A 12907-nucleotide genomic window follows, 5' to 3' on the forward strand; every position below is an offset into this window, starting at 1 on the left:
CGCAGACATGTTAACTCTTGTTTCAAACAAGTTAACTTTATTCGCTAACATGTTAACCCTTGCTGATAACATGTTAACCCTTGTAAAAAACATGTTAACTCTTGATGATAACATGTTAACTTTATCCGTATACGGTATTATTTAACAAGTGAACCTGACATGTTATAAACTTTTTCCATATTTAACAAGTGAAGCTGACATGATGTAATTGTTAACTTACGCATCTAACATGTTAACTTTCTTCGGGCACTAGTTCATTAGCTGTTAATACACCATACAAGCTGAAAATTATGAATTCCTATTTCTGAATTCCCAGCCTTCTTTTATTAGTTCCGCAGCAAGCCTTGCACGCACTACCACAGACGAATCATCGGCGGGGGGGGCATACAGAACATCACCTTGTTGTAGGATAGCCCGTACATAAAGGTATACGTATATCCCACAATCGTAGCTACAAATAACAAAACATAAATACATTTTAACGGTAAGTTTTGGAGACGAAAATTCTTTAATAAAATAAGGTTCATATGTTAATGTACCTTCCCTTTTGAGACTCGCATGGGGGATTTCCTTATATTGAAATGTCCTACACACCTTTTCAAGATCGAATGGGGCCTTCATATGGTCCATGAAGTTTATAATTTTGTTAACGGGCTCAAGGTAAGCTTCGGGAGTTACCGAACTATAGTGCAACGCTAAATTTTCATTCAATCTAACTTCGACACAATGCCAATGGTCATGACGAACAATTGGCAATATGAGTATTGATCGGCCAGCGGCAATATGTTGTTGTATATAAAGTTCATATAGTTCATATAGCCGCAGATGAGCCTCGTCTTCATAGAGTGAATGCTGTTACACAAAATTAACACATTAAGAAAGAGCGGCCTTTAATATGTGAACATGGTTCAAGTTCATATAGTTAACTTTTTTGGAAAACATGTTAACTCTTAAGGAGAACATGTTAGCTTTTGTTGATAACATGTTAACTCTTGTGGAGAACATGTTAACTTTTGTTGAAAACATGTTAACTCTTGTTGAGAACATGTTAACTTTTGTGGAAAACATGTTAACTCTTGTGGAGAACATGTTAACTCTTGTTGAAAACATGTTAACTCTTGTGGAGAACATGTTAACTTTTGTGGAAAACATGTTAACTTTTATGGAGAACATATTAACTCTTGTTGCTAATATGTTAACCCTTGTAGTTAACATGTGAACTCTTGTGGCTATATGTTAACTCTTATAGATAACATGTTAACTTTTATGGAAAAAATGTTAACTTTTGTGGATAACATGTTAACTATTCTGGTTAACATGTTAAATATAAGAGCTTATCTGTTAACTAATTATATGAGGATTGGCCTTACGCAGAAATATATAGATACAATCCCGTACTGCTTGTTTAATTCAGCGTTCTCTGGCAACTGCAGCCATAGCCGTAATCTATCTAAGAATGCCTCTGTTACTTTGTCATCGAGTCTTCCCCCGCGGATCATATACAATAGTTCCGGGTATGTAATTGCGCTGTTATTAGTAGTTATGACATATACGTACCTTAACAAGCAATAAGTTACAGATGGTTAAAATTTAAAACATGAAAGCTAACATCTAAACGCACAAACATAACAAGCAAAAAACAGAGTTTCACATGAAAGCTAACATCTAAACGCACAAACATAACAAGCAAAAAACAGAGTTTCACAGTTAATATTAAAGAGTTAGCATTAAATTACTTAACATGTTAACTGTCGTAGATAACATGTTAACTGTCGTGGATAACATGTTAACACTTGTTGCTAATGTGTTAACTCTTGTGGATAACATGTTAACTCTCGTGGCTAACCTGTTAACTCTTGTGTATAACATGTTAACTCTTTTCGCTAACCTGTTAAGTCTTGTGGATAATATGTTAACTATTGTTGCTAACATGTTAACTCTTGTTGTTAACATGTTAACACTCGTGGTTAACATGTTAACCCTTGTTGCTTAAATTTAAACGTGAAAGCTTTACATTTTGAAATCAGCACTTACGGGCTACATTTCTCCTTGCAGTACTGCTCGAGCCATTTGTTCTCCTCAGCTGAGAGTTTCTCTGCAACATTTTTTGGTATTCTGTAGTTATGTACAAAAGCCCCAGCGCTATCTAACACTCGTAAGCTAAACGTGCCTACATCAGGGATACCCTCATTCACCTCTTTTAAGGCAGCACGATCCACATCTGTTAAATACGTGCTTTTTAGCACATCCCACTTGCCAACACTGTCGTCATGGTAAACTGTTATTTTCTTTGGGGTGTCACCAACAACAATGGGTTCATCTTTGTGCTCACCTTCTTTCAACTTCAATCCCTTAGCCCTCGGTTTCTTATCCTCAGTAAATGGTGTCCTAACCAGTTTACCTTTCTTGGTTGCTCTTTTGCTTGGAGCTCTACTCCTATAACCCACATATTTTTTGCTCACCGGATTCCTCGGCCTTTTCAATCCTTCGCTGAGTGGAACTTTCTCAACCACACCTTCCTCCTCCTGCACCATCTGCTTGTCCTCCTCATCCTTGATCACCTCGTCTCTCTCTTCGCTCTTGCCCATTTCCTCGACAACTTCATTCTTGGTAACATCGTCTCTCTCTCCATTCGAGCCCTCTTCATCCTCAACCATCTGCTTGTCCTCCTCATCCTTGGTCACTTCTTCTCTCTCTTCGTTCTTGCCCATTTCCTCGACACCTTCATTCATGGTGACGTCGTCATCGATTTCATGCTTGTCCTCTTCTTCTTCTTCCACTGTAGGGTTTCCTTTCAGCTGCTGTGCAATAAGCTTCTTCACATTGTTCTTTAAAATCAAGGGATCTACTATGTCACAAGATTCGTCCAACCCCTTAACCTTTTCGTTAAGTCTACGAATCTCGTCCATGAAAGTTTGACAATACAATTTCTTCGAGACCCTCAGTGTACGGCAAAGTCTCTGGTTTACTTTAGCAGCATTTCTCCAAAATTGCAGTTGCTCCTCAACTGGTAACGTTTCAATCTCATCTTCCCTTTCGAAAGCCTCATCAATGGCTTTTGACATTATCTATAATTTAGAAATAACAAAGAGTTAACATCAAGTTTATAAAGGTTAACAGTAAGTTGACATTATCTATAATTTAGAAATAACAAAGAGTTAACATCAAGTTTATAAAGGTTAACAGTAAGTGGTCTACAATTGACACAGATAATTAAAGGTTCTTCAATCATCTATAGGTAACATGTTAACTCTTATTGCTAACATGTTAACTCTCTCTGGTAACATGTTAACTCTTGTAGCTAACATGTTAACTCTTGTGATAATATGTTAACTCTTGTTGAAACATGTTAACTTTTGTTGCTAATATGTTAACTCTTGTTGCTGACATGTTAACTCTTGTGCAAACATGTTAACTTTTGTAGAAAACATGTTATCTATTGTTGCTAACATGTTAACTGTTGTAGAAAACATGTTATCTATTGTTGCTAACATGTTATGTATTCTTGTGATAATATTTAGCACCTTAGAACTTACCAAACCTATTGACCATCTCTTCTCATGTTCCTTCTCTTCTTCCTTCTTTTCTTCTTCAATCTTCCTCTTCCTTACTGCTGCTTTCTTCTCCTCCCTATGTACGACTGGAAATTGTGGTATGAGCGCATCCCTTCTAAGCCTCATCAATGGCCTTCTGATTGGATATTTCTCATCGGATGGGCCAATTTCAGCTATTGGTTTATGTACAACCTGGATGCTAGCTTTTGCAGCCTTGGCAACTATTGTGCGCTTTCTAAAAGATCCATACTTCTCACCAATCTTCACCCAGTTAGTGAGGGGTGGTTTGAATCTATTGCTTAAGGCATATCTTTTAATCCCAGTCATTTCATAGTACCATAGCTGCAAACAATTAAACATGAATATAGTTAACAGAACTGAACTGAAATATAGTTAACACTGACAACACCAACTTTAATACTGGAAACACTATAGTTAACATGAACCTAAATATAGTTAACTAGATCCTTAGAATAGTTAACATGAACCAGTAAGCCTTAATGGTTTCTTGACGTAAGTTGACAGAATACAAGCAAGCGTTCACATGCACAGGTTAATCCAACTTACAGGGATCAAAGGCATGCATCCAGGTACATAGCTTACTCCTGACCTGTGCATACCTTCCCTGGCAATCTTAATTCCTTTCTTCGTCTGATCATAGATGTATTTTCCCCAGGCCACATTCCTCACTCTTTCAATTGAATCAATATATTTGAACAAGAGCCTTGGGATGCCTTGGACACTGCTAGGGCACCACATCATTGAACATTGATAAAGTATCTGCAGTAACACAAAATCTTCAATATCCTTCTTCTTTCTTGATTCAACAAGAGATTGCAGTAGCTCTTCCACATATCGCCACATATTCTTCGTTAATTTCTTTGTGGTTCTAGTAAAATGTTCATCAAAATACTCCACCCAAAGCCTAGGGAAAGGATCTCTATTATTGTAAATTATTTCCCCATTAATTGGGAAACCCGTATGTTCATGCACCCAGTCCATATCAAAATTAACAACCTTTTCTCTCCCACTTTCGGCATCGGGCAGAGAAAACGCCACTTCATTACCCTTATAGTGTCTCAATACAAGTTCCAGCGTGGGTCGATCTTTTGCTGGGGGGCCAAACTTTACATAATGCTGGAATGTACACCCTTGGTATGCATCCCAATGACACTGCCGCATTCTCGGTTCGAGGACTTTCATAAATTTACAATATGCGGAGAAACTTGCAGTGGGTCTAATTTTAGCAGCACCTGACTTTTTCCTGTATTATAATTAAACATTTAACATCAACAACACTTGACATCCAACATCCAATAGTTAACATGCAACAATGAACTGTAACAGTTACGCTATAAACCTTAACACTTAACAGCCAAACTTAACATTAATAAGAGGTATATAGTTCACATTTAACATTAAGGTATCAGCTAACATGTCCTTCAACCAATGTCCAGGCATATAGTTCACAATTCAACTTCAATCCCTTAACATCTATGTAAATTGGAAAATATAACATATAACATTATCTTACTTCTTTATGGATTTCTGTGGTGCGTTTAGTGAACTTGTAATTTTTCTTTTTCTCCTTACACCCATCTGGAAACTCAACAACGTTTGGGTGGCTTCATCGGTGCTGCCATTCCCTGATGATCGAGAATGAGTGGACGACGACTTGGAGGCAGGGGAGGATGTGAGAGAATCGGTGCCACGGTCGGTCTTAGATTGCAAAGGGGGGTCTTCGTCGGTCTTGGAAGGTGAGGGAGGATCTTCGTCGGTCTTGGAAGGCGACGGCGAGTCTTCTCGCTCGTCGTTCATTGGTGCATGTTCCTGACGTTGCAGCGGCGGCGGAGGATGGTGAACAACTTCGAACTCGTTCGCCGATTTTTTCTCCATCTGCGATATGGTTTCGACCTAACCCTAGAAGCGGATTTTGGTTTTTCGCCGGAGAGAAAGCCAGAGACAGAGTGCTGGGAGGGAGAGAGGAGAGAGAGAGAGAGCGCCTCGATAGTAGCGGAGTGGGCGGCACCGTTACCAACGCACGGACGCTGTAGCAGAGTGGGCAGGAAGGGTAGATTCAGGATTCTGAGTTTTGAGTGAGCTGGAGGGGCTAAAATGAAGTTTTGGAGTGTATTTTGGGTTTATACCAAACATTAAAAGTACAGGGGGCTGTCGCACATTGTTTTTCCAATTGGGGCCTTGAAACAATTTTTTCAAAAACTAACTATATTCTACAAAAGTGGGAAATGAGGAAGCTATTGGAGATGCTCTAATAACCCCTAAAAAGTTAAAAAATTCCTCAAGGACCCAAAATATGGGACCAATAGAGGGGACAAGTGAGGTGTCCCCCTCCTATTGGATAATGAGTTGGCCATCATTAATGATGGTCAACTCATTATCCAATAGGAGGTGGGCACCTCACTTGTCCCTCCTATTGGTCCCATATTTTGGGTCCCCATAGCAAAGCTCACCTTGGGAATGAATACAATTATTAACTTCCAAATTAAAGATCACATGACGAGATTTATGGAGTTAGTAATTAACGTTGAATTTGGGTCATAATCAATTTGGAAAAAAATGAACAAGTCTAAGGCCCCGAAAGACTAGCCAAAATATGCGCGTTTCCTCAACCTAAAGCAACCGACAAATATTCCCAAATTGCCACTTGTTACTATTCCTCTTCATGATGTAATAATGGCTAACATTAGTTTATTACCGTGGTCAATAGGATTCACTTTTAATTAGCAGTTCATCATCATCTTCTTCTTCTTCGTCCTTAATTCTTCCAACTAGTTCTCATTTACAAAGAATATTAAAGAGACATTAATGGCATCTACGGGTCTTACACGTGGCATGCCCTGGTTGAGGCAGTTCATGGGACAAAGGGCTATGTCCTTTGCTGCTACAAGGCCTCTGCAGGTAATTAAATTTGAAAAGGAAAAAAAAAAAAAAATCTTCATGCGTTCTGTTTCATCATTGAATCTTATACGTCTGTTCTCTTTGTAAATAGAGTTTCAAAAATAAATTATTTTTTCTTCGTTTGTGGTCGTCGTCGTCGTCGTCATATTAATTGTAAGCAATAACTACAATAATGCTTGTCCAAATTAGCCATGCTTTATTGGCCGTAAACATTTGATTAGAAAATTTGGAAAATAGCTGAACAATTAATTTCTTAAACAAAAGTTTAAGAAAAGAAACTACGATGTATCCATATAAATAAAACTACATGCGATCATAGCTCTATTCGCATAAATAAAACTACATGTTATCTATCCGTAATCGGGCTATACCAAGGGGGTCTATCTAGCAATGTGCCCTCAATTAGAGGATTCTGTTTTTTATTTATTTAAAGAATTAAGGTTTTTCAAGTATTACGCATTATGAGACGAGCGCTTAATTATATTTTTCCTTTGTGAAACGGTGGGGAAAAAAAGTAGAAGGCTGAAAATGAAGCTCACCAGTCAATAAAAGAGGCATGCACAGAGGTGAAGAAGACCGCAAAGGATGTTAGAGAGAAAGTCAACGATGCAGCTGATAAGGTATTTGATCTTTATTTTATTCAATTTTCATATTAAATTAGAAAAATATGAAACGTATTATCATTCTACACTGCAGAAAGTCTCAAGAGAATAATAGATGATAGTGACCTCCTTGAATCATGACATTCATATAGTATTTTACAGAAGACTATTAATTTGTTAATTTTTTTGGCCCTCTTCCTCTTGATATTAATTCAAGACGCAAAGTTTTTTCAAGAAGCTAGCATAGATTTATCTTAAATATTATGGAAAATGATAAATGAGACAATACTTCAAATTCTAGGGGTGTCATTTGTTTAGTCATGAGAATGAGCAACATCATGTATAATGTCTAAACAGTTGCCTCAAACAATAAATAATAGAATACCAAAGGTTCAACTCATATATTAATTTATCACTTATGACACAAGTTAATTATTATCTCAAAGAAAAAATCCCCAAGAACACAAAATATGGCACCAACAGAGGGAACATGTGAGGTGTCCCTCTCCTATTGCATAATGAGCTGGCCATCATTAATGATGACCATCACATTATGCAATAGGAGGGGGACACTTCACCTATCCCCCTGTTGGTCCCATATTTTGAGTCCCTGTAGCAAAGCTCATGATAGTATCTTCATGTTGCATATCATGATCAGGTGATAGATAAGGCTTTTGATAATGCTCCAAAGGCAGTGGCGACGGCGCAAGAGATTGGAGGGAAAGTGAAGGAGAGAGCCCAAGATGCATTGAGCTCTGCTAAGAATACCAAATGAGAAGTGATCGAGCTCAAGGATATAATATTGCATTCTCTCTTCATTAATTAGTTTGTTTGAGAACCTTCATAAATGTATGCTTCATTGGAGTGACGATATCTTTTTTCAGTGACTAAGTACTAAATTGTCCTAGAACAGTTATTTAAAAAAAAAATTATTTCTCGTTTACCTATACATTCCAGTTTGATTGGATAACTTAAAAACAGTGACTTATTTGTAGTCTCTAGTCGTTTGGCTGGAGACTTTTCATCACGCACAACATGTAGATTGTACAAGAGTTACTAATTAAGATTATAGCATAAAATTAAACCCAAAATAAAATCTTTTAGATCAGAAAAAACAGGCCTGACGACAGCAGTCGTGTAATCACTGCCCTAGAAGATTGAGGACCCGCCTATCGTCCTGGCGTAGTTGATCCTCTCCCCCCTAGCGGTAAAAGCCCCCGGAAGCGGTCGGCCTCTGAACTCGGGCGAGAGTAGCAGAGCTTCTGCTCAGACGAAGATGGTTGCCCAAATAAACCGTAGCAAATAAGAAAAGAGGCTTTGGAAGAAAAGAGAGAAGAAATGTTCTTGTTGTTGTATTTTTCCACTTGCTCTTCGGCTGTTTATATAGTGTTGGGAAAGAACCGTTACAAATCAAATAATGAATACAAGATTTGTAACGTTCGACCGTTACCCAAAATCCCGCAGCCGTTATGCACACAAAAAATGTGCAAAATAAAAAACAGAAGAACAAAAAACGTGAGCGTGTGCGGTGCAGCGTGGCGCGCGCGTGCGTGCGGCGTGGCGAGGCGCGGTGTGACGTGCGCGCGTGCGCGCGTGTGTGTTGTGCAAAGCCTAAATATAAAGCCCAAAAACACTATTCAAAGCCCAATATGAGATGAAGCAATATAAACCTCTTGGACTTCCTTTTATTTTTCAACGTGGGACTATTCACAAAGGCAAAATTGCCTTTTTATGAGCTAAACATCCAACAGTCCCCCCCAAAAGGCAATATTGACTGAAAATAAAAATCAATAGATAAATCAATAAATCACAAGAAAATAGGTTGGGCAACCTTTCGTATCGTGAATTCGGGAGAGGTGACTTCTAGCTTTGAACCTTTCCTTTGTGAGTTTATCGCCACCTGAGGGACATAATGGACTAGGCCTTGAATTAGGCCCATTGAATCAGGTATTGACAAAAACACACACAATACGTCTTCGTCTATTGAGCAAAACGGGTTGAGCGTTAAAGACCATGCTCACAGTAACCGACTCATGAGAGTTTCTAGGGTCAGCCCTGCCCCTCCAACCGCGACCATCACGGTTCCTCTCACGTAGGTAAGTCCTCAAAGGGTACTACAGCTGTTTATTTAATATCCCCCATAATACACACATTGGACTTATTAAGAGTAAAACTCAGCCTAGCCAGCTGTATCATAAGAGCATCGTCATCATAGAGAAGGGGTAGTAGCACAAGCTACATAGTGATATATGAATATATCTGGGTAGATGCTCCACACGAGTGTCACTAGTCCAGCTTGTTTCTACCACATTGAGCCGACATTAGGACTAAGTCTCCAAATAAGGGTTGGGTTCCCACTGTCAGTGACCTCTCTTATGGGCTTAAACCCATCTCCCTCGATGAATCCAGAATCACACTCCTGGATAATCCCTTAGTCAAAGGGTCAGCTAGATTTTTCTCAGACTTTACAAAGTCTAAGATCACAACTTTGTCTATCAGGCGTTGTACAGATTTATATCTTATTTGAATATGTCTGTTGAGTTTTTGATTTACATGCACTTGCTTTAGAAGCTCTATGGTAGATCTAGAATCAGAATGAATGGAAATAGGAGGAAAGGGTTTAGGGACCAAAGGAAGTTCAGAAAGTAGATCTTTTAACCATTCTGCTTCTGTGCAAGTGGTATCAAGAGCAATCAGTTCAGATTCCATAGTGTTCCTGGCAATTACAGTTTGCTTACATGATTTTTAGGATACAACAGCACCACCAAAAAGAAATACATAACCAGATGTGGATTTTGCACTGTTGGAATCTGTGACCCAATTGGCGTCACTATACCCTTCCATAGCATCAGGGTATCCAGTGTAAGTCAAGCAATAATCAACTGTGCCTTTCAAGTATTTGAATATTCTTTCTAAGGTAGACCAGTGATCTAGATTAGGGTTACTGGTATACCGGCTCAGTCTCCCTACAACATAAGCTATATCGGGTCTGGTCCGGTTAGATATGTATAGAAGAGATCTAATCATTTGAGAATACTTCAGTTGGGAAACAGGTTCACCTTCATTCTTCTTCAAGGATATAGAAGAATCATAAGGTATGGAAATAGGTTTAGAGTCATGATAGTTGAATTTGATTAGCATTTTCTCAATACTGTGAGAAAGACTCAAAGATATTCCTCTAGTGTCTCTAGTGATTTTCATTCCAAGTATCATATATGCAAGACCTAAGTCTTTCATGTCAAAGTTCTTAGATAGATAATCCTTAACTTTTGAGATTAATTCAAGAGAAGTTCCAAAGATAAGGATATCATCAACATAGAGACAGAGAATGACATAGTCATTGTTTATCACCTTTGAATAAACACATTTGTCGTGTTCATTCACAGTGAATTCATATTGTGCAATGACTTTGTCAAATTTCTGGTGCCATTGTTTAGAAGCTTGTTTAAGACCATACAGAGATTTAACAAGTTTGCAGACTTTGTTTTCCTGACCCTTGACAATGAAGCCTTCAGGTTGGTTCATATAAATCTCTTCATCTAAATCACCATTCAGGAAAGCAGTCTTGACATCCATCTGATGTATGATTAGCTTATGGATAGCAGCAAAGGCTAATAATACTCTGATAGTGGAAATTCGGGCTACAGGGGAATAAGTATCAAAATAATCAATGCCATTTTACTGAATATAGCCCTTAGCTACTAATCTAGCTTTAAATTTATCTATGGAACCATCAGCTCTAAGTTTCTTCTTGAATATCCACTTACAACCAATAGGTTTACAGCCTGGAGGTAAGTCAGCGAGTATCCAAGTATGGTTTTCCATGATAGATATAATCTCATTATCAATGGCTTCTTTCCAGAAAGGAGATTCAGGTGAATCCATTGCTTCTTGGAATGAGCTTGGATCACCTTCAACAAGAAAGGTAAAGAAGTCTTCTCCAAAATCCTTTTGAATTCTACCTCTTTTGCTTTTTCGAGGCTCAATGTCAAAAGGCTGGGAAGAACTAGATGATGGTAGATCAGAAGGAATAGATGTTCTAGGATTTTCTGAGATTTTGGATTTGAAAGGAAAGATATTTTCAAAAAAAGACTGCATCTCTAGCTTCAATGATAGTGTTGTTGGATATGTCACTGATTTTAGAGTTAATGACTAGAAATCTATTAACATTGCTATCTAGTGCATATCCAATGTAAGCAGCATCAACAGTTTTGGAACCAAGTTTCCTCTTCTTAGGTTCGGGAATAGCTACCTTTGCCAAGCAACCCCAAACCCGGAAGAAGTTCAGATTAGGAGATCTCCCCTTCCAACATTCATAAGGAGTTGTATCAGAATGTTTCTGGGGAATCCTATTAAAAATGAAACAAGCAGAAAGAAGAGCTTCACCCCAGAGATTTTCAGGTGCTCCTGAACTGAGTAACATACAGTTTACCATGTCCATTAGAGTTTTGTTCTTTCGTTCAGCTACCCCGTTAGATTGTGGTGTATAGGGAGCAGTAACCTCATGAATAATACCGTGTTCTTGGCAATATTCAATCATATCATTTGAGGTATACCCCCCCCACGATCAGATCTTAGGATCTTGATCTTCCTATCAAGTTAGTTATCAGATTTAGCTTTGTACACCTTAAACCTATCTAAGACTTCATCTTTAGTTCTGAGAAGATAGGTGTAACAATATCTGGAGTGATCGTCTATAAAAGTCACAAAGTATCTCCTACCCCTCGGGTGAGAACTCGGTTCGAGTCACACACATCACTATGAATTAATTCGAGGGGTTCAGAGTTTCTAGTTATAGACTTGAAGGGTTTTTTAGTGTGTTTCCCTTGAACACAAATCTCACATTTGGATGAGAGGTCAAAAGAGGATTTAGGAATAAGATTTAATTTGATCATTTTCTGTAAAGTTTGAAAATTGACATGTCCAAGACGTCCATACCAGACATCACAAGATTCAACAATTTGAACAACAGAAGACTCAGAAATTTTATTAGAACTGGAATTGATTACATTGAGTTTGAAAAGGCCATTATAAGTAAAACCTTTTTCTATGAAAACATTGTCCCTTGTGATCACAAATTTATTGGATTCTTTTACAATCCTATAGCCAGCTCTAAGGAGAAGAGATTCACTGATCAAATTGCGATGGAGAGAAGAAACATGATAAACATCTTGCAGATTCAGAGCTTTCCCAGAGGTCATGGTGAGCTCTATACATCCACTTCCTATTATTTGTTTGGTGGAGTCATCTGCTAAGCTTATGCTTCCTTTACGTGATTCCTGGTAATTTGAAAACCAAGAGAGATCATTGCAAACATGAATATTAGCTCCGGAATCCAAATACCAATCAGTGGAAGAAGTAAGGGAGTTGACAAGATAGGATGAAGAGGCTAACCTGAAGAAAGTTGGATTTTCTTCAATCATATTAACCTTGTTGGATCCGTTTCCTTTAGGAGCAGGTTTAGCCGGTTCCTTCTTCCGAAAGAAACAGTTGGGAGCAAGGTGGTTGGTTTTACCACAGACATAATAGAACTTTCCATCAGACTTATGGCTGGAAGAGTTGGAATTGGATTTAGAAAAGGATTTGTTGAAGGATTGTTGGTTTTTCTTGAATTTCTTCCCTTTGGGTTTGAAATTCCTAGACTTAGCCTTATCCTCTACCAAGTTTACTTTAGCTTTTGATTTAGACTTGGTCTTGGAATTTTGCCTATGCTGGTCTTCAATACGAATAGCCTTGAGGGCTTCAGTTAAGGTTAGATCTCCTTGCTTGTGTCGGAGATCTCTAGCAAATTTAGACCAGGATGGAGGGAGTTTATCAATCAGACAGAAAATT

At 38.3% G+C, this 12907-nt stretch overlaps 1 protein-coding gene across 1 annotated transcript; it reads left to right on the top strand.

Moving 5' to 3' along the window:
• On the top strand, window positions 6255-8022 carry LOC109835889. Its single transcript, XM_020403870.1, has 3 exons — window positions 6255-6473; window positions 6992-7093; window positions 7734-8022. Exons 1-3 carry the CDS (start codon window positions 6381-6383, stop codon window positions 7848-7850), a joined length of 312 nt encoding a protein of 103 aa, XP_020259459.1. The 5' UTR covers window positions 6255-6380; the 3' UTR covers window positions 7851-8022.

This window comes from Asparagus officinalis, chromosome 4 (genome assembly GCF_001876935.1).
Source record: "Asparagus officinalis chromosome 4, Aspof.V1, whole genome shotgun sequence".
NCBI lineage: Eukaryota > Viridiplantae > Streptophyta > Magnoliopsida > Asparagales > Asparagaceae > Asparagus > Asparagus officinalis.